This window comes from Pundamilia nyererei, unplaced genomic scaffold (assembly GCF_000239375.1).
Source record: "Pundamilia nyererei isolate P.nyererei 1_Seehausen unplaced genomic scaffold, PunNye1.0 scaffold00004, whole genome shotgun sequence".
In the NCBI taxonomy this organism is placed as follows: domain Eukaryota; kingdom Metazoa; phylum Chordata; class Actinopteri; order Cichliformes; family Cichlidae; genus Pundamilia; species Pundamilia nyererei.
This window is the reverse complement of record NW_005187405.1, coordinates 1,902,004-1,925,295: the sequence shown is the minus strand read 5'-3', so window position 1 is coordinate 1,925,295 and position 23,292 is coordinate 1,902,004. Positions and strand designations below refer to the sequence as shown.

Here is a 23,292-nt window from a genome sequence, read left to right as displayed (position 1 = left end):
TACCATATAATGACAGTGTTTTTACCTTTATAGCTCAATGACTACCGTGCTGAATTTAGCCGCTGGTGGTCCAAAGAGATGAGAGCCGTAAAGTTTCCCTCACAAGGGACCGTCTTTGACTATTTCATTGACCCTGAGACTAAAAAGTTTACTCCGTGGAGTGAGAAGATGGTGCCATTTGAGCTGGAGCCTGATATTCCGTTACAGGTATGTTATTACAGCAGGCCAGAGTGTCCTGTATAATTATAACATGTTGATTTAGATCTCTCAGCACGCTCATCCACTGTCTGTTTCAGACGGTGCTTGTCCACACTCCAGAGACCATCTGTCTCACCTACTTCATGGACCTTCTGCTTCAGAGAGGCAAACCTATCATGTTAGTGGGCAATGCAGGAGTGGGAAAAACTATTCTGGTGTCTGATAAAGTCGCTAAGCTGAAGGAGGATTACATAGTAGCAAAAGTTCCCTTCAACTACTACACTACATCTGCCATGCTGCAGCGTAAGAGTCTCTGAAACGAGCATACACAAACAGATTTTTTCACATGTGTATTTTTTATTAATTTAACAAATTGTATAATACATATAATAATCTAATAATTAGGGAAATATAATAAGACAAATCTAATAATCTGAAAAAAGGCTTCTAATGAGATATGTGTGCTTCCTGTCTATGCATTGTGTTATTGTGGTAGTATCTAATTGTGTTTGCCTATTCATACTGATTGAATGGCACAGGCTTCATAAAAAAAAAAATTCTGAGTTTCCCTGTATCTTCAATTCTTTTTTCCTTCAAATTTCAGTTCAGATTTTCAGTCAGTGAGTTTCTGTGAAGACTGTTGTCACTTTGTCATTTTCCTAAACTTGTGTATTAAATGTACTCCAGGCATCTTGGAGAAACCTCTAGAGAAGAAAGCTGGTCGTAAATTTGGCCCTCCCACCGCCAAGAGACTTATCTACTTCATAGATGACCTCAACATGCCTGAGGTGGATGTTTATGGGACTGTCCAGCCACACACCCTCATCCGCCAGCACCTTGATTACAGCCACTGGTAGGATAAGACGCATGTGATGGACTCGCATATTTATACTGCTTTCATACTGCCAAAGTGTACAAATACACATATATACCCTGTACACAACTGTTACACAGAGTTTAGTGCTTAGTGTGAATTTTAACCAACAGGTCTTTGTACTGTAGGTATGACAGACAGCGGCTGGTTTTGAAAGAAATCCATAACTGCCAGTATATCACCTGTATGAACCCAACAGCTGGAAGCTTCTCTATCAACCCCAGACTGCAGGTACTGCCACACATTTGCAAGTTCTTTATGCGTAAATTTTATTTGTTCATAAATGTTATTATCAAAATTCTCCTATCTACTGAAACTATACTCGATCACTATGGCTTTGTACATAATTTCATTGAATACTTATTTAGAAAAATTAGTTTCAAAGGGAACCATGTTTATGTTTTCCTTTGAAACACAAAAGAAAAACAGCCAAAGACATGCAGAAACCTTTTTTTGGCTAATAAGAAAAATTTAAAGGTAGTTCAGAATGCAGCTTTCTCAGTTTAAGTGGGTCCAGCCACAGATTACTGTTGGTAAAATCTTTACTGCCTCCATTTCAGAGGCATTTCTCAGTGTTTGCAGTGCATTTCCCCAGTGCTGATGCATTAGCTACCATCTTCTCCAGCATCTTGTCAGCTCACTTTCTTCAGGGAGGGTTTAGCTACGGGGTCTCTCGCTCAGTTGGAACTCTCATTCAGGTACTGTACACTTACACTGCCAGTGCAGCATTCATTTCTATTAAAACTTGACTTGAGACAACATTTATCTGTTTCTGTGTCACTATCTTTTGATTCTCCTCAAACAGGCAGCTATCTGCCTGCACCAGAAAATTAGCCAGAACTTTCTTCCTACAGCCATACGCTTCCACTATATCTTCAATCTGCGAGACCTTTCCAACATATTTCAGGTAACACACTTTGCTCAGTCATCCAGAAAAAAATAAAAACATAAAAATATAACTGAAATAATACTTACTTCTGTTGAAGATCTTTTCCTTGAACTGCTTAAAAGGATGCTGTTGACTCCTTTTTTCACTCATGGTAGCAAATACGAAAACGTCATATGAATCCATTTGCAAAACTGTCATTGGTGGCAACTTGCTTTAGATTTGACTTTTGTAGGAATGTTAATCCTGAAAAACTGAAAATTCTGGTGTCAAAAGTTCTCTCGTGGAATAGTTATGTGTTTATTAATACGATTTCTGTATAGGGCATCCTGTTTGCCTTGCCAGAAAGCATCCGTTACCCCATGGACCTGGTCCACCTGTGGCTGCATGAGAGCTCCAGGGTCTACTCAGACAAACTGATGGAAGAAAAAGATGTAGAACTCTTTGATAAAATCCTGTTGGACACTGGCAAGAGATATTTTGAAGTAAGACATGGGCGATTCAAATTGCAACCTTAATCTTAAAAATCTTTCAAAATGTAAGAGGTATCGCAGAAGTGATGCTTTTGGTATTTAGTATTAAAGCCAGCTATGGCATGTTCAGTATTTTCTTGTTTGTTTGTCCTGCCAACCTCTCCAGGGAATAGATGAGTCCATCTTTATCCACCAGCCTTTGGTGTACTGCCACTTTGCCCAGGGAGTGGGAGAGCCTCGCTATCACCAGGTCTGACACATTCACACACACACAAGCTAGTCTGCACTCCAAGTTCTTTATGGAGATTAAAATAAGAATTAAGAGTGTAGTCAAATACGTTATGGGAGTTTAATTGTTTATTACTTGAATCTGTACTGTAGCATACTTATTTAGTGGCCTCCAGATGTGTCGTATCTGCTCTGACAGAAACCAGAAATGAGGATGACTGTATTGTTGCTAGCAAAAAGATTGCCTGTCTTTGATATGTGTGTGGCAACTTAGTTTCATTGTATATGGAATTTACCACGTAGACACGGGTTAGTGCTGGCTTTCCTCAAGAGAGACAAGTTTATTTGTTTTATTTCTCCTTTCTTGTCAGGCTTCAGACTGGGAGAAGCTCCAGAAGACATTGGCTGATGCTCTAGAGCACTATAATGAGTTGCACGCTGTCATGGACTTGGTACTGTTTGAAGAAGCGATCCAGCATGTGTAAGAGACACACACAGACACAAACTAACATGCACAAAGAAGAATTTACAAAGCAAATGTAAACCACAGGCAAGAAACACACCATCAGTTCTGTGTTTGTACCCAGGTGTCGCATCAGTCGTATACTGGAGGCCCCCTATGGTAATGCCCTGCTGGTTGGAGTTGGTGGGAGTGGGAAGCAGAGCCTGTGTCGACTGGCTGCTTTCCTCAGCATGCTGGAGGTTTTCCAGATCACGCTGCGTAAAGGTTATGGAATCAATGACCTCAAAGTAAATATGCACTTCCACATGCAAAACACGGTTGTATATCATAACACATCTGTTTTGAATGATTTGGGATGTTTTTTTTTTCCCTGCTTTGTGTTTGCTGCAACCCTTGTCTGCAGAGTGACATAGCTGCATTGTATATAAAGGTGGGGGTGAAGAATATTGGGACAGTGTTTCTTCACACAGATGCCCAGATTCCAGATGAGCGCTTCCTGGTGCTGATCAACGACATGCTGGCCTCAGGTTTGGATACACAGACCGGAACTGAGATAACTGAGATTTCTGCTTTAATAGCTGTCAGATCTAGGAAATGAATGTCATTTCTGCAAAAACTATTTTTGGATGGTGTCAGTGGCTTTGAGAGCATAGAGTTGTGCATTTGAATAGATAGCAAAGAAGGCTCATTTGGTCACATAGACCTGCTCCAAGTAAGAGTGACTATATAAGAAAGAACAAATACACAGTGAGCTCGCATTCTTTGCATTTGTAGGGGATATTCCTGACCTTTTTAGTGATGAAGAAGCAGATATGATTGTTTCATCAATCCGTATGGAGCTGAGGGGATTAGGACTCATAGATACCAGAGACAACTGCTGGAGCTTTTTCATCGAAAGGATACGAAGACAGCTCAAGGTCTATAATGCAAACCATGTAGAAACCATGATGTAATGATTAGTGTTGATAGTCATCTCACCTTCTCCTTTTGTCACCCTTTCTGCCCTCCAGGTCGTCTTATGTTTCTCTCCAGTTGGATTCACGTTAAGGACACGTGCACGGAAGTTTCCAGCCCTAGTAAACTGCACAGCCATAAACTGGTTCCACTCTTGGCCTCAGCTTGCTCTGCAGTCCGTCAGCTCTACTTTCATAGAGAAAATACCTGGACTGGAGGTGCTTCTTGTTTAAATTCTGTGATACAATCTAAAGCTGCTTTTAAAAGTACTAACTCTGATGCTGATTATGCAAGTGTTTCAAATAGTAGATACCTAATAAGCATAAATAGGAACTAAAATAACTATTAACGTAGACACATGTCTATAGCTACTTTTATGTGAATTAATCAAATAAGAAGGTTCTTCTTGCTCTCTCAGTGAAGTGAGTCAATGTGTGTGTTCATACTGTGCAGCCAAATGTGAGAGCATCTATCAGTGAGTTCATCTCCTACGCTCACACGAGTGTCAATGAGGTAAGAGCTGCTGCACAGCACTGCGAGCGATGACCTCTCTTGATGTCTTCTTTGATATGATTTCTTGGTTTCCTTGTTGTGAATTCACCTCACAGGTGAGTGTCAAATACCAGCAGAATGAGAAGCACTTCAACTATACCACGCCAAAGAGTTTCCTAGAGTTTATGAAGTTGTACGACAACCTGTTGAGAAAGAAACGCACAGAGCTGACTCAGAAGATGGAAAGATTAGAGAATGGACTTCAAAAACTGCTGACTACCGCGTCACAGGTCAGGGGGGAAAAAACACCACATTGCACCAGTGTATACAAAAGTTTGTGTTTCTTGTTCTTACTTATTTTTTCTTTAGGTGGAGGACCTCAAAGCCAAGTTAGCAGTGCAGGAGGTAGAGCTGTGGCAGAGAAACACAGATATCGAAGCCCTCATTGCTAAAATAGGACAACAGACAGACAAGCTCAACCAAGAGAGAGCTGTAGCTGATGCTGAGGAGCAGAGGGTAAGAGTGTGATTCTAGGGCCTCTCGAGCAGCAAAATGACGGACTTAACGCCATGTATTTTCAGAATTACTGCACATTTTGAGGTTCATTTTAAACCACTTTGTCAATGAGAGGGCCATTAGAGAAGAGAGGGCAGAGAAGTAATAACATAGGTCTGAAACAAGCCAAACTTTCAGCAATCCATTCACAGCATACACACACACGCGTGTTGTATTTTTGTGATTCAGGTGGCAGCAATCCAAGCTAAAGTGACCAAACAGCAACAGGAGACTGAAGAGGACTTGGCGAAGGCTGAACCTGCCCTACAGGCAGCCAACACAGCTCTCAATACACTCAACAGAGTAAAACACTTGCACACACATAAAGTTTTACTTCATTTCATTCGATTTATTTTATGAGTCCATTGCAAGCATAAAAGAAATCTAATAAAGTTGTCCTGAGCTCAGGCCCCTGATTAAAAATGTGGGCGTTTGTGCATTCGTGTGCATCTGTTTGATCTAGTTAAACCTGACAGAGCTGAGGACGTTTCCCAACCCTCCAGCCATCGTCACCAACGTCTCAGCAGCTGTCCTAGTGCTTCTGGCTCCTCAAGGCCGAATCCCCAAAGATCGCAGCTGGAAAGCTTCCAAGGTGGTCATGAGCAAGGTGATAGGATTTTTAGGTTTTAGTTTTCCTTCATTTAATGGCTTGAGACCGCCAAAGTAAATCCATTTTAGGTTAATGTTATGGTAGATCTGGCGACCTGTCCGTGTACTGTATGTAACCTTTCATATGAAAGTTAGGATAGGCTCCAGTCCCCCTGCAAACCCGAACTGGATACACTATTAGAAAAATTAATGGATGAATGAAAACCAAAAAACGAATACAGAACCAAAAAAAATCTCTCTAATCATCTGAGATAAAAAATATTTAACATTTAAAACACGACCTTCTCTTTTAGTCTTCATCCTTGCACAACTCTAATTTAATATTGATTGCGACTGCAGTTATTTTGTTGTGTGACTGTTGGCACTTTTCAATCTGATATACTTTATACTTTGATGAACCCATTCATATTTAATTTTTGTAACATAGGTTCCTTCATATTGTTAATATCTCTTGTGTTGTTGATACCGCCTTGCCTCAAAAACCCTTTTTTTTTAAAGAGAGGTTTAACCTGTGAGGAACTATGCTGGTTGAAAAAAGTAACAACTAAAGCAATGTTCACACTCTGTAGATCAGATATGTTTTTTTTTTAGTTAATTCTACTTTTTGACTCAGGATTTAGAATTCAAAAATGTTGAAAAATATTTTGTTAATTTGAAACCCTTTGATCTAACGCGCACCCGTTTGCACACAAATGCTTGTGCAGGTGGATGACTTCCTGCAGGCTCTGGTAAACTTTGACAAAGAGAACATCCCTGAGGCCACGGTGAGGTGTGTGAGAGATGAGTACCTCAGTGACCCAGAGTTCAACCCTGACTTTGTAAAACAGAAATCCTCTGCTGCTGCGGGCCTTTGTGCATGGGTGATCAACATCATCCGCTTCCATGAGGTACACATCTAAACCATCTGCCACATATATTTAGTGTCATCCAAGCTAATCCATTTGCTATATTTTTTTCTGTGTAAAACACTTTGAGTTTGTTGTTTGATTTGTTTTTTTGCCTTTTTCCCCAAAACTTGTGCTGCCTTGGATAGATTTTTGTAAGTTCATCTCTTCTCTTATTTCTTTATTATAGGATGTTCCTTATAACAAAGGTTATACTGTACTTTAGTTTCAGCTGTAAGGATGTTCTTGTTTCCAGGTGCTCTGCGAGGTAGAGATGAAGAGAATGTGTCTGACTCAGGCTAACGCTGATTTGGCTGAGGCTGCTGAGAAGCTAGACGCCCTGCGGAAAAAACTAGCTGTACGTCTGTTTAAATTGGACAGATTGGATTATTTGGTGCTTGACAACAAAATTAATTAGTTATTTGCAAATGCCAGCATTCATAATATTTTCATCTGTTCCTTTTTCTCCTTTCTCAGGAGCTGGATAGCAGTCTGGAAACTCTGAAAATAGCTTTTGAGAAGGCAACATCGGAGAAACTTCGCTTTCAGGAAGAGGTCAACCGCACAAATAAGACAATAGAGCTAGCTAATCGGCTGGTCAAAGGACTAGAGGTAAGTATACAGTGCTGTGCAAAAGACTTAAACCACCTCTCATTTCTTTATATTCTGCTGGGGGGAAAGGGAAATAGATTCAGTGATTTACTTAAAAATGTTCTGACCTACATGGAAATACAGTATAGGCAAAAACAGACTTTGCCTGCTATGACTACCTTTATTGTGCAACACAGCCTAAACTCTCTCAAGAAGCTCCAGTAGTCTTCAGGAAAAGCTCTCCAGGCATCTTGAAGGACACTGAAAGCTTTTCTTTGGATGTTGGCTGACTGTTGTTCTGTTGTGTCCAGATGATCCCACACTGCTTCAATAATGTTGATGTCCGGGCTCTGATAGTGTTAATTGTGCGTTTTTCTATCCATTTATGCTTTTACTGCATATGAAGTGCATTGAGGATTATTGTCACGCTGAGGAATTAAGTAATCATTTGAACCACAAATGTGACATTTGTATTCATGACTCCATCAGACCTGTTGTCACTGATTTTCAGTCCAGTTCTTGTGTATTTGTCATACCTCAGTCTTTTCCCCCAGTTTCCCCTCTTTAATAAGGGGAACCTCTTAGTCTCAGCGACTCCTCCACTGAGACTATTTCTGAATACGCTTCAAGGAACAGTTCATTTAAGGGCTAGATGCATCTCTCGGATCCTGTGTCATTGCTTCTGTGTTTTGTGTCTTTGTTAAATTTTTTCTTATTTCTTGAGGACACTGTTCAGATACTGTTCATGTGCTTTAGATTGTTTTTTAATGCCCGCCACTTCTTTTGCCCTCCACTTGCCAGGTTTCCCTCAAATTTTTTAGGGACACACTACACACCATGCTGCTGCCAGTTTTTGGGGCTAATAGCTCTAATACTATTTTATTCCTGTTAAACTGTGTTATCTTTGCATTTTTGGTAGATTTAACTGAAGATATAAAAACAAATTATGTGTTTTTGTAGGCTGCTAGTAACAATAAACCTAAGGATTCAAAAGCAGCCAATATCCAAAGAAAAAATATGAAAGACCTTCAGAAATCTTGGGTTACTATTGCTCAAGACCATTTTAAAAAGCTGTCTGAGTGTTACACAGAGCAGCTGTGTCTGTGTGTGTTTTTCAGAGTGAGAACGTGCGCTGGGCTCACTCAGTGGCTCAGTACCATGAGCAGGAGGAAACACTTTGTGGGGACGTCCTTCTAACCGCAGCCTTCATCTCTTATGCCGGATCCTTCTCAAAGAAGTACAGGAAAGAGCTGCTGGACAACCTCTGGATGCCGTTCCTACACAGCCAGAAGGTTTAAAATCTTAAAACACTGAGATATTTCTTTTAGTTTTCTTCTGCAAATGCAGTTATTCCCTCCAGTATCTTTGCCGTTCCACAACAGATTGTGTCTTATTTCTCTATGAACACACACCACTGTTTCTATCAGATGTCCATTCCCATGACGGAGGGCTTAGATCCAGTGTTGATGTTGACTGATGATGCAATGGTTGCCCAGTGGAACAATGAAGGCTTACCAGGAGACAAAATGTCTACCCAGAATGCCACCATACTTACTAACTGTGAGTGGAGTTTTTCACTTAGTGTAACTGGCTTTTTATAACAAACATTACAAACGCTACGGTACTAGGTTTTCTTCTTAGCACATCTCTGTGTATAAATAAGGAGTTTATTGTTGCAGGTGAGCGCTGGCCTCTCCTTATCGACCCTCAGCTGCAGGGCATCAAATGGATTAAGAGTCGCTATGGTAACAGCCTCAAGGTTGTCAGTCTGGGGCAGAGAGGGTGAGCGTTTCCTTTGTTGATGCTTGCTTGAGGCCTCGAGGATGTGTAAATTTGTTTAGTAGCAATTCAGAAATACTAACAGTGCTACAATTTCTACAGTTTTTATAAATTAATCTTAAATGTTGTTCCAGATATGTAGATGTTATTGAACAGGCTGTAGTGGCAGGGGACACTGTCCTCATCGAGAACCTCGAGGAGACCATTGACCCCGTTATTGACCCACTTCTGGGTCGACACACAATCAAGAAGGGCAGGTAACACACAGAATTGCTGTGATCGAGTTTTTCTCCTTTCTGCAGATGCTTTAAGAACTGGACTAAATTTGTAGATGCAGTTATTTTGGGTTCAGGGTAACAACATTTCCACACAGATATTAGTGAATGAAGCCCAATTTATGGGAAAGCTTTTTCCTTGAAGAATTACTGCATTACTTGGTTAAGTACTCACCTAGCCATCGGGGCAGATAGTAGCAGATAAGGACACAGAAAAACAAAAGCCCCGTAAAAACAAAATCTGCCAGTAAAGTACAAAAAAAGATGTTGTTATAGATTAAACGTGACCTAGAAAAGAAACTGTAAGACTCCAGGAGAATTCAATCAATTTTCACATATTTATTAAAAAATGAACACATGAATAGAGCTGATGTGTTTCATCAGAAATATATTGATCTATGTTCAGTCCTGTCTGTAGGGTTTTGTGAACCTTTCAATACATGTTTACACGTTGAAAGCAGACAAGGTGGTATAAGGGTTATGGATCAGAAGGAAGAAGAAGTGGGTAAATTCAGAAGGAGAAAATGGTTAGGAGGCTGGTGGGGGTGGGATGGTAGAGAGTGGGTAAAGAGAGAGGATAATTGGAAGGGTGGGTGGGGGGGTCTAAGGAGGTATGGGGAAAAGTGGGTAAGGTAGAAAGGAGGGAAAGGGGTAGGGGTGGGGTATAAGGAAGTAAGGATCTCATCACTTATCCACAACTTGCTCATCAATGCCACTTTTCCATGTATCGAAGATCATTCATATGACACTGGGTTCATTCATTTTATCATGCTCTACTCTCTTCTTCTTCCTTGCTACTACGCTGCTACAGTTGTATAAAGGTTGGAGACAAAGAGTGTTTCTTCCACCCAGCCTTCAGACTGATTCTCCACACTAAGCTGGCTAGTCCTCACTATAAGCCTGAGATTCAAGCCCAGACCACCCTCATTAATTTCACAGTGACCAGAGATGGATTGGAGGACCAGCTCCTGGCCCAGGTGGTGAATCAAGAGAGGCCAGACCTTGAGCAGCTTAAGGTAGAGTGGAACAGTTGATGGAGTTCTCTGTTGATGAGTCTGTCCTTTTTGTACTGCCTGTCCAGGTCCGGCAGTCTAAGAGTTTAAGAAACGTTAAGGCCTTCCTCTCCCCAACCGCTGCCTTTTGCTTCACAAGGGGGCAGCATGCAATCTCCCACTTAATGCCTTCCTCTCTTGTGTACAAGACCCGGGTTACCTGAACTCGATTTGCTGTTTGGTATTTAGCTGTCCCAGTGCATGTTGGAGTTCATCGTTTAATGAGCCCAGCTGGCATTATTTCATCTCTGTTGCAGGTTTTGGTTTTCATCATTCTGGTTCTATTTATGCTTCTTTTTATATATTTGCATCGTCTTCCTACAGAGTGAACTGACAAAGCAGCAGAACATGTTTAAGATTGAGCTGAAGCTTCTGGAGGACGAGCTGCTAACCCGGCTGTCTGCTGCAGAGAGTAACTTCCTTGGTGACAATGTGCTGGTGGAGAAGCTTGAGACCACAAAGCACACTGCTGCTGAGATTGAGATGAAGGTATCAGGTTACATGTCTGCGTTGTTGCAGTAAAATGAATGGTTAACCTACTTTTTACTCCCTTTCATATTTTTTCTTTTTTCTGTCATCTCTCATTCGCAGGTTCTGGAAGCAAAAGTTAACGAAGTAAAGATAAACGAGGCCAGAGAGCACTATCGCCCTGTTGCTGTCAGAGCTTCTCTGCTCTACTTTATCATGAATGATCTTAACAAGATCAACCCCATGTACCAGTTCAGCCTCAAGGTAACCAGAAGCAAATATAGGACCTGACCACAACCTAGGAACCAACAACTGAATTTAACATAAGATGTAAAATATCCAAATTTATGTGAAATTATGCAGCAAACAAATACATCCTACGAATTGATTTGTCCTTTTGTTCTCAGGCCTTTAACGTTGTTTTCCACAAAGCAGTGGAGCTGGCAGAAGCCTGTGACGACGTAAAGAGCAGAGTAAACACTCTCATAGACTGTGTTACATACTCCACCTTCAACTACATCAGCAGGGGACTATTTGAGAGAGACAAGCTCACCTTTACGGCACAGCTGGCCTTCCAGGTGTGTGTGTGTTTGTGGAAGGGTTAGACAAAGACTGTGTTTGTCCCTGACTGTGTTCTCCCTATTTCAGTTGCTCCTGATGAGTAAGGAGATAGTTGTGAGAGAGTTGGACTTCTTGCTGCGTTTTAACATTGACCACAGCTACATCAGCCCCCTTGACTTTCTTTCCAACTCGGCCTGGAGCGCCATCAAGGTTCACAGGCACATACACGCAGCATTTATTTTTGTTGGCATTTGAATTGCAATGCAAATCAAAAACTGCTCTCTCTTTTGTATCGGTCCAGGTTATGAGTTTCACTGATGAGTTTCGTGGTCTGGATCGGGATATTGAAGGTTCACCCAAGCGCTGGAAGAAGCTGGTGGAGTCAGAGTGTCCTGAGAAGGAGAAGTTTCCTCAGGAGTGGAAGGGAAAAAGCTCACTGCAGAAACTGATCATGATGAGAGCCCTGAGGCCTGACCGTATGACCTATGCTCTAAGGTGATGAGGATTTGTTTTCCTGCTTGTTTAACTGTGTTTTTGTCTTTTCTATTTTTTAAGTGTATTTCCATATAAGGACTATTAAAAGTGTTTGTTCATTCGTTTATGTCAATATAACCCGACTCTAGGAACTTTGTTGAAGAGAAGCTCGGTGTGAAGTATACAGAGGGACGAAAGACTGAATTTGCAAAGTCCTTTAGAGAAAGTGGTCCTTCCTCCCCTATTTTCTTCATCCTCTCCCCAGGAGTGGACCCACTTAAAGATGTCGAATCGCTAGGTACTGTTCAGAAAGCTGCATGCATCCAAACCCTGATCGCATACTGTAATGTGTTGATTTATTAATAATTTAAGTGTTGCTTTACAATTCAGTGACAACCTAAAAGAGTGTTAAGGTTAGCACATAAAAAAAATCAGTCCTTTGTTTTCCCAGGAAGGAAGCTGGGTTTCACTATTGACCTTGGGAAGCTTCACAATGTCTCCCTGGGTCAAGGACAGGAAACTGTGGCTGAACTCGCCATGGAAGAGGCCGCTAAGGAGGGTCACTGGGTTATATTGCAGGTCCAGTTAAAAGAAACACATTTTCTTATGTTAGAATGGGGATAATCTGAAAAAGAAATCAGCATGACAGTGCCTGTGGAGTATGCTACAGTTATTGAGCTTTGATTATGTGTTTCCATTTCCCTGCAGAACATCCATCTGGTTGCTCGCTGGCTGGGTGCGCTTGAGAAGCTCCTGGAGCGCTGCTGTGAAGACAGCCATCCAGACTACAGAGTGTTTATGAGCGCTGAGCCGGCATCTACGGCCCAAGAACACATTATCCCACAGGTAAAGATTCAGCAAGCATGCAAGAAAAGTCACACTTTGTCTCACTTTAACACTTTAATGTAACATCTACATAAGGAATTTATTCTCCCAGCTGTCTTAACCTATACCAGCATTGCATTCATTGAATTACAGTTGAACACTTTAATAGTGACATGAAATTTTTATTTTTTTATTTTTTTTACTCAGGGAATTCTGGAAAATGCTATAAAGATCACCAATGAACCTCCTACAGGCATGCATGCTAATCTACATGCTGCTCTGGATAACTTTGACCAGGTGATTTTTTTTTCTTTCCTTGTGTTCTTTGTGCATTTGTTTTGATTTATTTATCAATTCACTTATTGCTTTGCCCTCTCTCCAGGACATCCTGGATCAGTGCAGCCGTGAGCAGGAGTTTAAGACCATCCTGTTTTCTCTCTGTTACTTTCACGCCTGTGTGGCGGAGAGGAGGAAGTTTGGGCCCCAGGGTTGGAACAGAAAGTATCCATTCAGCACTGGAGATCTGACTATATCAGTTAATGTCCTTTACAATTACCTGGAGGCTAATGCACAGGTGGGTTTTGTTGTTGTTGTGGATAGGAAGCATGGTGTATAACTGGATGACCGAAGCACTGATGTATGAGGTTGTCAGTGGTGCTGCGAGTGACGGTGCCACAGGCGAATTAGGGTTGTGATTGCCTTGGCAGTGATTTTTATAATTATGATGACACAGGTGCCATGGGAGGACCTGAGGTATTTGTTTGGGGAAATCATGTATGGAGGACACATCACTGATGACTGGGACAGACGCCTCTGCAGAACTTATCTGGAAGAATACATGCAGCCCAACCAGGTTTGTGTATGTGACAGTAAAAGAAAACATGGACGTAGTGTGCCAGCAAACCTGGCTGTGTTCTGCAGAAAAAGAACAGGCTTCTCCGCAGGCATTATATGGTAGCCAAATGTAACTGCTCTTCTTGTGCAGACTTGGGCCATTTTGGGTTGAAAATCAGCTCCAGTTAGAGCAGATTGACTACTTTTTTTACTATAGACTGTCCATAAAAGCTAAAAAAAATACTGGCATGAGTTCCTGGCAACCAGTTGCACCAGACCGAGGGAATTTTGCCGTCTGGGTTTGGAATAATTTTATGTTATGTACAGTATGTGAGTCCCACAGCTAACAATACTTCTCTCTGTTTTGTGTCTCCTAGTTTGACCGGAAGCTTGCATTGGCACCGGGATTTGTCATTCCCTCCAACCTGGATTATCAGGTAAATTAAATCCAGTAGTTTTTTTATTAAAGTTTACTTTACACTATTGTACCTTAAACTGTCATGTAAATGAATATTAAAGGCCAGTTTTCATACTGAATAATTCTGAATGTACAGCTCATTAAATGAAAATGTTACTCTGCATCTCCAGGGCTACCATGATTTCATAGATGAGATGCTGCCCCATGAGAGCCCAGTGCACTATGGGTTGCATCCCAATGCAGAAATTGAGTTCCTGACAGTGACATCAGATAACCTTTTTCACACTCTGCTGGAGCTGCAGTCCCCTGATGTTGTGATTGGAGAGGGAGCCTCACAAACACTAGAAGAGAAGGTACAGTAGATGTACAGGTTTTTTTTTTCTTGGAAGGTATAAAAAGACAATTATAGATCAAAACCAGTGACCAGTGAAGTCATAAAACAGATAAAAAGTACAGAAACAGATACATTCACTCCTCTAATGTTTAAATTATTCACAGTAGGAACACAGTTAGCCCGCTTCTCTAATTCTAGGAGAACCAAGATAGAAATGAGCAAACCAGTAAATCCAACATCTTGGACTGACTATATACTTGCTCTACACACATCCAGGTGAAATCAATTTTAGATGAAGTTCTGGAAAAGCTGCCAGAGGTGTACAACATGACCGACATCACTTCCAAGACAGCTGAACGATCACCATACATCCTGGTGTGCTTCCAGGAATGTGAGCGCATGAACACACTCATTTATGAGATACGCCGCTCGCTGAAGGAGCTTGACCTTGGACTCAAGGTATGCTTGACACCTTTGTGTGTTTGAATGGGTATTTACAGTAGAAGTAGAAAACTAGTCTGGATAATATATAAACACAGAAGCCATCACAGCACAGACTGTCATCACAGCAGAGTGTGTGTCAAACAAATGATGTAAGGATGAAAAGAAGCCTGCATCAGGAGAAATCAGAGAAGCTTTTGCTCTTTATGCAAAAATGTGTTCAGCTGAGTTTCTGACAGTATTTACACTGCTGCTTTAGAGGTCACGTGTTAATGTCTCACTGATGTTAAATTACTACATGCATAAATTCTGATCTGTGCGGTTATACTGTTGCTCTCTCAAAGGGTGAACTGGCCATGTCCTCTGAGATGGAGAAGCTACAGGCAGCCTTGTTCTTTGACAACGTCCCAGATAGCTGGACCAAGCTTGCCTACCCCTCAACTTACAGCCTGGCAATATGGTGTGTTTTTCTTTCTCCAGGGGATGGATTTCCCAAATCTTATATAAGACTCTGCATTTAATTTCAGCTGATGCAATTTTGCATAATGTGCAAGGGAATCAAATAAGCCAAGGTATTGTACTGTTATACATTTCATATAGTGAAGAGTTGAGTTACAGTGCCCTGTATAGTTTCCACATGACTGACATTATCCAAACAGCTGTCTCGGTCTATTTCCTTTCATTTGATGTCAGGTATAACGACGTGATGCAGCGTTGCAAAGAACTTGATAGCTGGACTCAGGACCTGTCTCTGCCCAGTGTTGTCTGGCTATCTGGGCTGTTCAACCCACAGTCCTTCCTCACTGGTAAAATTCATTTACAGCATATAGAAAATTTGTACTAATACATTGACTTCTAACCAATTCTTAGTTATTTCATCGTGTCCTTGCATTCCAGCTGTGATGCAGTCTCTGGCACGTAAGAATGAGTGGCCTCTTGATAAAGTGAATCTGACAGTGGATGTGACCAAGAAGTTTAAAGAAGAGTTCAACCAACCGGCCAGGGAGGGTGCATATGTGTATGGACTTTATATGGAAGGTAGAAACACTGCCACTTATTTTCTGCTTATTTTGGTGCAGCTTGGAGAGCCACAGGCCACTTCTTTGTGCATAATTCTCCTTGTCTGTGTTTTAAGTTCAAATAAAATCATACATTTAACTGTGTATATGTACCTTTGCACTGGGGACAGTTTTCCAGTTGTCTGTCTGTCCTGTTGTCACAATATCTCAAAGTAGCTTGAGGGAATTTCATTAAGTTTAGTGTAAACCGTTCACTTGGGCTCAAGGTTTAATGATTGGAATTTGATGATCAGAGATCACTGGGACTCTATAAAGCAATTTTGTGCTTATAACTTCTAGATAGAATAAGCATATAATGATTAATTGACACATTTAAGTGAAAACTTCACTGCAACATCATGATACTCTGCAAAAAACAGACTTACTTCTCAGGATGAGCAGCAGATATGGCCTTGAACAGCAGCTAGGAGAGTTAATGGGGCATAAAAATCCCCAAAAGTGCTTTAAGTCTTCTCTCTTCTTCACCTACGCCCGACTACAGGTGCAAGATGGGACACTCAGACCGGAGTGATAACTGAGGCTCGTTTAAAGGAACTGACCCCAACCATGCCTGTTATCTCAGTTCGAGCTGTACCCAGTGACCGTCAGGAAACCAGGAATATCTACGAGTGTCCCCTCTACAAGACCAAGATCAGAGGACCCACGTATGTTTGGACTTTCAGTCTAAAAACCAGGGAGCGACCTGCCAAATGGGTCCTGGCCGGAGTGGCTCTTCTACTCAGTGTGTGAAAAGTGTAAGAGTTCGCAGTGAAGATGCAGTGTGTCCTCAGTGCTCCTGATGTCCCTTTTGAACTTATTAGTAGCGCAAAGTAACTGGAATATAATAAGATTTCTTTTCTTTTTATTGAAAAATGATAAAATGTACAGAGAAAAATGCCAATACTTCACACACTAGATCACAGTTAGAACTGAAAGTCAAAGCATGTTTGGAACAAATCAAATCTATAAACTACAAGATATAAGCAGGAGAAGAAAAAAAAAAAGAAAACAAAGACAGTGCTGCCTCGTTAGAGCGGCGTTCAAGTGTCTTATTTTGTTACACTTGTACCTCTTACAGTATGTTATGCATCAGTTTTAATAGCACATTAAATTACACAGGTGAAGCCAATCTGACAACATGACAGTACAACCTCAAACTGCCTTTTCCTTCCTTCCCTCTTCACAGTACACATGGGTGTAGTATTCGTCCATTTAATTAAAAAACAAATTAACAAAAAATGTGTGTATACCAGCTCTTTTTTAACAGGAGATCGCACATACTGTAGCTCAGATACTGCATGTGCTTACAAGTCAAAATCTTTCTAGTTTGGCCTCGGTGTGTATTTCTGTGTGTGTTTTCTGTGCGTGTTTCTGCTAAGGTGTCATCTAATCACTGTCAGACCAGTCGAGCTCCATCATGTCCATGGCTGCTGTTGCCATGTTGATCTTGGTTCCGTGCCGCATGCTGCAGCTCTTAACAGAGTTCTGATTAGACGATGCCCGCATGCTCACCTGCACCCCAGAGTGACCGACGACACCCACTTCACCCCTGATCTTTTGGCTGATGGCCTCGCTGACGTCTCCTCTAACATCCTGGACTACAACTCCCATGTCACTCCTGCGACCCCTGACCCCCAGCTCACTTCTGACGCCGTGACCAATGACTTTCATCACTCCCAGGTCGCCCATGTTCATGTCCATGTCACCCAGTCTCTCCATCTCCCCCATCTCATCCATATCTAAAGACAGCATGTCCCCAAAGCCCCCCATGCTCCCATGGAGACCTTTGAACATGGTTGGGAGCCTCCCTCCTTCGAGACCACCCTCCATCCCTCTCTCTTCCAGCGTGTCGCCGAGTTTTTCTATCTCCCATCCTCCTTCTCTATCCCTCTCTCCTTCCGCCTCCCCAAATCCCCCCGAGTACCCTCGGACAATAGTAGTCACCCTGCTTCTTTGCATTCCTCCCCTCTCCCTGTCCCCTTCCTCCCATGTCCTCTCCTCCCTTTCCACTACGCCACCGGGGAAACTCCTGAGTGTCACCTGCACCCTTCCTCCCTCCAGACTCCCACTGTCATCTCTGTCTCTCTGTCCCCAGCTTTTCTCCTCTAGGGTACCCTCCTCTTCCTCGTCCTCCTCCCCTAACCTCCCCTGCAACCCTCGGAACATGGCGTGCAGCCTCGTGCTGTCGAGCGAGCCCATCCCTCTCTCCAGCACCGCACTGCTCCCCCTCTCTGTGTCTCCGTTGCTTAGTGTGCGAAGGAGAGAGCTGACACCAGCACTGCTGACCCCAGCGCTATTGGAGTCCTGAGAGTGTGAGCGGAAGAACGAGCCCGAGGAGCTGATGGACATCGGTGTGAAGAACTGGTAGAGACAAGGGCAAGATTAAGAAAAAGGTATCAGTTAATTTTGTTTATGGCAGTTTGAGATAAATTATATACAGGCAAGTTTTGCGTACCGGTGAGATGTTTGAGCGCTCCATGAGTAGGGAGGTGGGGCTAGGAGTCATGTTGGACCTCTCCATTAGCCTCTCTTCCCACAGTCTGAGCCTCCTCTCTCTCTCCTCTAGCTCCTTCTCCTTGGAGTAAAGTTCCCTCTCTAGCTTCCGGAGGCGCTCTAATGTTGACTCAATTTCACACCTAAAGTATTTGTACACATGAAAACATTAGTGGTCAGTGATTAACTCCAGGTTTTAAAGGAGAAATGACTATATTCAGAATGAGAATATAATAATTAATATGTAGTCTGCTAAAAACAGCTACCAGTGCATCTAAAAAAACTGTATATAATGAAAAGGTTTTATTTTTAATTTATGTCATATATCACATATTCAATACACATAATGTGAATTATTTGAAATCTTTTTGTTTTAACATTGATGCTAATGACCAGGGGTCCCCAATTGCAGTCCACGAGGGCCGGTGTCCCTGCAGGTTTTAGATCTCACCCTGGGTCAACACACCTGAATCACATGATTAGTTCATTACCAGGCCTCTGTTGAACTTCAAGACACGTTGAGAAGGTAATTTATCCATTTACATCAGCTGTGGTGGATCAAGGACATATCTAAAACCTGCAGGGACACCGGCCCTCGTGGACTGGGATTGGGGACCCCTGCTAATGACTTACAGGTCATGAAAATCAGAAATCCAGTACCCCAGATTATTTGAAAGCTTTCATTTTAAGTAAATTGCTATGCCAACTCTCGATCTAGTTCAGTACACACAACTACAATCATGGAGATGACTGCTGACTTGGCAGTCGTTTCTATGATGGTCACTGACACTTTCCACAAAGAGGGTAAGAAGGCGTTTGATGAAAAGCCTGGCCTTTCAGAGTGTTGTATCAAAGCTTATTAATGGGATTAACTGAAAGGGAACACTGTAGTAGGAAAAGGTGCACATGCAACACGAATGATCGCACCCTTTAAAAAATTGTCAAAAACTTAAGAAAGATTCAGAGTGGACTGATCCTGGTTTCTGTGCATCCAAAGCCACCACAGAGGTCTCCAGGAAAGGAGAGACAACGCCAAAAGAGTCTTAACTGGGCTAAGAACAAAAAGAACTCAGTGAAAGTCCTCTTTTCAGATGAAACTCAATTTTGCATTTTAGTTGGACATCATGTTCCTAGAGTCTGTCAGAAGAGCGGAGAGGAGCCAAGAATCCAAGGTGTTTGAAGTAGTCTGTGACGATTTGGGGCGCCATGTCATCTGCTGGTGTCGGTGACGTTGTTTGGTCCACCATGTTAGTCCAAAGTCAACATGAGACAATCAGAAAGAGATTTTAGAGCACTTCATGCGTCCACCTGCTGGCAAACTTTATGGAGACAGTGGTTCGTTTCCAGAAGGACCTCTAGCAGCACCCAGCCATAGTGCCAAAACTACGACTGAATGGTATGCTGACCGTGTTATTACAGTGTTATTATTACTGTTATTGTTTGTGACCGGCCAACTTGTCTGGCCTGAACCTCATCAAGCACCTGGAATATTGAAAAAAGGAAGTCAAGAAACACCAGACCCAAAAATACAAACAGCAACCTGGGCCTCAATAACACCACAGCAGAGCCAACACTTGATTGAATCCGTGCTAAGACACTGATGCAAAATATTGAGGGCCTAAATAAGCATATTATTCAAAAGCTGGTCATTTCTGTATTGTAAACGTCATTATAATTTATATTTTAATGATTTAAGATACTGGATTTGTGATTTTCATAAGCTGCAAGACATTTTTCACTTTATGTATATTGAATATGCAAAATGTGAAAGTTTACATTTTTTGAATTTTGCAGTGACCTCTGAGGCATACTCACTGGAAACTACAATTCATTTTCATTTCTTTCATGAATTTTATTTCACATTCACTTGATACTTTCATTTTTTTATAACATTAAAATATTTTATGTTCATGAGGAAGTAGTTTGCAGTTGTGAGTAGTTAACTTTTTACAGCAGAACACAACATTGTTTTATAGTCGTCTTTTGATGCAGTACTCTCTTTTGCCACAAGAGGTCACTATTGGATTGGCTGTCGATGAGCCTGCATTCACAAACACGATCATCTCTCACGGCAACTAAATATAGACATGTGCAGAGTCATACCTCCTCCTGTATTCCTTCCATACTTCCCCTTTCATTCATCCCACCCCTTCACCTCTCCTCCCAGCTTGTCCAAGTTTTTCCACCCATACCTAAAACTTCACTCAGAATTGATTGCCTTCCTGTACTCATGTTAAATATGCACAGAATTTTGCACCTTCTCTCCTCCTGCTGTTCCATTGGCCACCTCTCTCTCTCCCTTTTTCCCTGCACCCCCCAACCTCCCCTCATCTGTCCACTCTTGTTTTCCTCTATCCTTGCTGTTTGTGTCTCGCTCAGTGTTTTAGATTTCACACTCACACAATACATTTCTGTTCCTCCCTGAACCTCTCCTCCTCCTCCTCTTCAACTCTTCAGTTTGATTTCTCCTCAACCACCCCACACCACCTCCAACCCCACCCCTTGTCTCTTTCTCCCCATGTCGGAGTGAGGGCAGAGTGGAGGAGTAGAGGAATCTCTTCCATGGCTACTTTCCAGTGAGCTTAATATAGACTGAAGTAGAGTACAGGGTCACACATTCAGCTTCTCCCTTGAGCTTCAGTGTCCACAGAGTTGTGTATGTATACATGTATGTGAGCGAGGGTACATGCTGATGCGTGTGTGGATTTGTGATCTACCGTGTGCACACGCATTCAAGAGGGTGGATTTGTCAGCCTCATAAGAGAACAACACTTTATAGCATGCACTTAAAAACGTCAGGAGATCCCTCTGACACAGTGCAGTTACACTCTTATTTTGGATGTCTACAAGACTGTGTTTTTTGTGTGTGTACCTCCACTGGTCCTTGTTGTGTAGGAAGGAGTTACACTGGTCCGGTAGCCTGCTATCGTTAGCCATGGTCTCCAGGGTTGCCAGCACCTGCTTAAACTGTGGACGCTCCTGTAAATACATTTGTACACACAGGATATGATCGTGTATCTTTGAAAGCATTCGGTGCGCTATATGAAACTTTTTTCCGCACATTAATCACTGTGTCCTGAGTCAGTTTAGCTTACCTTTGGGTCTGCTTGCCAACATTTTCTCATCAGCTCTGCAAAACTTGCTGGACAGCTGGTGGGAATGGTCAGCCTCTGGATAGCCAAACACAATAACACAGACACATATAAAAATTATTACTATACAAATGAAACCACCCCGTGTTTTTTTTTTCTTAACTCACCAGAGTGTTTTCATTTAGTCAACCATCCATTCATGCAAATAGCTATCTGGTGATCAGGTCAAAGTGACCGCAAAACACACACTTTTGGCCCAAACTCAAGATTTTTTACACTAATTAACATGAAACTTTACACAGTTGTATAATAGAGGAAAATAATGAAGTGATCACATTTTTTATCATAATGTTGTGCAAAAACACTTTTTGGATATAAACTACACCTTGAATTTTTAAAAACTAGACAAACAAAATTGAATAAGTTTCCCAAGCAGCCAACCCGTTTGACTACTTCAACGTCAACAACGTTGAGAATCTGCAGTCTTATATTTGGCTCTGTGAGCATGTACAAAAGGATGGAGCTTTGCAATTTGATGCCTTCCCCATAATGACAATGCATGGTAATAACAGCATGTTAGGATGCTTCCATTTGCTAAGTAGAAATGCACAGCATTTAACCAAAAGCTGATCTGATCTGTGTGATCTGAGGTGATATCAGAATTGGCATTACATTTCATTCTAAATCAAGTCAGAAAAATAGCTTTCAAACACCAGAGACTTTGCAGATCTTGTCTCGGTTCCTAATTCTTTTTACTCCAACACTCTGCCAAAACTTTACTGTATTATTCCTCTTTAAAGACCTCCACCTGCTCCTTTGACATAATAAAGTAAACTCTGGGGACCATTAGCCCTCACCTTTAACCAGCATTGTTCACCCTTCCTTCAAATGTGCAATAGTCCTGCCTCTTCTGAAAACCAGAAAACGGCATTTTAGAAAAATCTAACTAGGTAACAGACTAAAGTGTAACCTTTTCCACTTTAGCTCTCTTTATACATTTGTCCAGCTCTTCATCATCCTCAACCTCTTATATACTTTTACTGCTCCAGTGTTCTGCAGTTTCCTGTTGAGTAGCATTATTCAGAAAACGCAGAAAATATTTCCTTTAACTTTTATGTGGATGACACAGATTTGGAGTAACTTTAACAAACTTGGCTCTGGTGGCTATAGAATTCAATTTAGAATCCTGTCATTTGGCTACTATGTGTTAAAATGTGTCGCTCGTTTCTCCATATTATACGCTGAGAGATTAGAAATCGTTTAAATAAAGAATATACCAAGATCCAGGACTAAGTGCTCGGGGGAAGAGACTGTGCCAAAACCTTCACCCTTATACTGAAATTTTTAACACAGCTGAAATGAGTAATGAGTGAACAGAGATGTCTTAACTTTAGCAGAAATCTGTGTGTATTATGTTGAAAAGGCTAAAAAGCTGACCAAGGAAAAACATGTTCATGTCCTTTGAAATTAGGACTAATCTCAGAAGAAACTAGTTTATAGGTTCACAATATTAGGTTTATAATTCCAAGTTTCAGCAAATTACAATCCATCACAGTGTTTATGAGCTAAATGGTGGGGAGGGGGGTTCATGTATATCTTTCTTTTGTACTGTGTAAACTGCAGTTACAAAACCAATCCCTTTGAACATCATAGGCCCAGACATCTCCATAGTACAATGCGGTAAATGGAAACGGTTTCCCTGGGGATTAATCCTAAAATATCACCAACTCAGAGTGGAGAGAGGGCGAACTGAAGGGTCAGGAAGAGAGGTGTAGCAATGGAAAGGGAAAATCAGACGGAGACTGGGAAAGAGGAAGAGAGAGAGAGTTATTTAGGGAGAGTATTTGGAGACGAGCCAGCAGCTCCGAAGGAATCATGTTCTCTGTGTTGTTTTGTTTTGTGTGTGTGTGTGTGTGTGTGTGTGTGTGTGTGTGTGTGTGTGTGTGTGTGTGTGTGTGTGTGTGTGTGTGTTTCTCTTACA

General features: G+C 41.7%; 2 protein-coding genes across 2 annotated transcripts in view; one reads left to right on the top strand and one right to left on the bottom strand.

Moving 5' to 3' along the window:
- Nucleotides 1-16,521, top strand: part of dnah9l (dynein, axonemal, heavy polypeptide 9 like) — a 37,020-nt gene extending 20,499 nt beyond the window's left edge. Inside the window, exons 47-90 of the mRNA XM_013911513.1 lie at nucleotides 34-207; nucleotides 297-501; nucleotides 886-1,051; nucleotides 1,201-1,303; nucleotides 1,633-1,770; nucleotides 1,878-1,979; nucleotides 2,282-2,443; nucleotides 2,598-2,681; nucleotides 3,031-3,140; nucleotides 3,247-3,409; nucleotides 3,526-3,649; nucleotides 3,897-4,039; nucleotides 4,133-4,294; nucleotides 4,530-4,589; nucleotides 4,685-4,858; nucleotides 4,938-5,084; nucleotides 5,313-5,426; nucleotides 5,587-5,730; nucleotides 6,437-6,619; nucleotides 6,873-6,974; nucleotides 7,094-7,228; nucleotides 8,326-8,499; nucleotides 8,635-8,767; nucleotides 8,887-8,989; nucleotides 9,121-9,243; nucleotides 10,073-10,277; nucleotides 10,638-10,802; nucleotides 10,905-11,045; nucleotides 11,189-11,359; nucleotides 11,430-11,552; nucleotides 11,644-11,837; nucleotides 11,966-12,114; nucleotides 12,268-12,395; nucleotides 12,525-12,662; nucleotides 12,849-12,938; nucleotides 13,024-13,215; nucleotides 13,375-13,494; nucleotides 13,853-13,912; nucleotides 14,064-14,246; nucleotides 14,504-14,686; nucleotides 15,013-15,128; nucleotides 15,362-15,474; nucleotides 15,566-15,706; nucleotides 16,229-16,521. Of these exons, the coding sequence (XP_013766967.1) occupies nucleotides 34-207; nucleotides 297-501; nucleotides 886-1,051; nucleotides 1,201-1,303; nucleotides 1,633-1,770; nucleotides 1,878-1,979; nucleotides 2,282-2,443; nucleotides 2,598-2,681; nucleotides 3,031-3,140; nucleotides 3,247-3,409; nucleotides 3,526-3,649; nucleotides 3,897-4,039; nucleotides 4,133-4,294; nucleotides 4,530-4,589; nucleotides 4,685-4,858; nucleotides 4,938-5,084; nucleotides 5,313-5,426; nucleotides 5,587-5,730; nucleotides 6,437-6,619; nucleotides 6,873-6,974; nucleotides 7,094-7,228; nucleotides 8,326-8,499; nucleotides 8,635-8,767; nucleotides 8,887-8,989; nucleotides 9,121-9,243; nucleotides 10,073-10,277; nucleotides 10,638-10,802; nucleotides 10,905-11,045; nucleotides 11,189-11,359; nucleotides 11,430-11,552; nucleotides 11,644-11,837; nucleotides 11,966-12,114; nucleotides 12,268-12,395; nucleotides 12,525-12,662; nucleotides 12,849-12,938; nucleotides 13,024-13,215; nucleotides 13,375-13,494; nucleotides 13,853-13,912; nucleotides 14,064-14,246; nucleotides 14,504-14,686; nucleotides 15,013-15,128; nucleotides 15,362-15,474; nucleotides 15,566-15,706; nucleotides 16,229-16,476 (6,288 nt within the window). The 3' untranslated portion in view covers nucleotides 16,477-16,521. The remainder of the gene's footprint in view (nucleotides 1-33; nucleotides 208-296; nucleotides 502-885; nucleotides 1,052-1,200; nucleotides 1,304-1,632; nucleotides 1,771-1,877; nucleotides 1,980-2,281; nucleotides 2,444-2,597; nucleotides 2,682-3,030; nucleotides 3,141-3,246; nucleotides 3,410-3,525; nucleotides 3,650-3,896; nucleotides 4,040-4,132; nucleotides 4,295-4,529; nucleotides 4,590-4,684; nucleotides 4,859-4,937; nucleotides 5,085-5,312; nucleotides 5,427-5,586; nucleotides 5,731-6,436; nucleotides 6,620-6,872; nucleotides 6,975-7,093; nucleotides 7,229-8,325; nucleotides 8,500-8,634; nucleotides 8,768-8,886; nucleotides 8,990-9,120; nucleotides 9,244-10,072; nucleotides 10,278-10,637; nucleotides 10,803-10,904; nucleotides 11,046-11,188; nucleotides 11,360-11,429; nucleotides 11,553-11,643; nucleotides 11,838-11,965; nucleotides 12,115-12,267; nucleotides 12,396-12,524; nucleotides 12,663-12,848; nucleotides 12,939-13,023; nucleotides 13,216-13,374; nucleotides 13,495-13,852; nucleotides 13,913-14,063; nucleotides 14,247-14,503; nucleotides 14,687-15,012; nucleotides 15,129-15,361; nucleotides 15,475-15,565; nucleotides 15,707-16,228) is intronic.
- Nucleotides 16,522-16,571: 50 nt separating this feature from the next.
- LOC102204333 (mitogen-activated protein kinase kinase kinase 7-like) overlaps nucleotides 16,572-23,292 on the bottom strand; it is a 14,136-nt gene continuing 7,415 nt past the window's right edge. The window contains exons 8-11 of the mRNA XM_005721109.1: nucleotides 21,315-21,389; nucleotides 21,092-21,198; nucleotides 18,182-18,362; nucleotides 16,572-18,087 (exon numbers count right to left, since the gene is read on the bottom strand). Coding sequence (XP_005721166.1) covers nucleotides 17,113-18,087; nucleotides 18,182-18,362; nucleotides 21,092-21,198; nucleotides 21,315-21,389 — 1,338 coding nt within the window. The 3' untranslated portion in view covers nucleotides 16,572-17,112. The remainder of the gene's footprint in view (nucleotides 18,088-18,181; nucleotides 18,363-21,091; nucleotides 21,199-21,314; nucleotides 21,390-23,292) is intronic.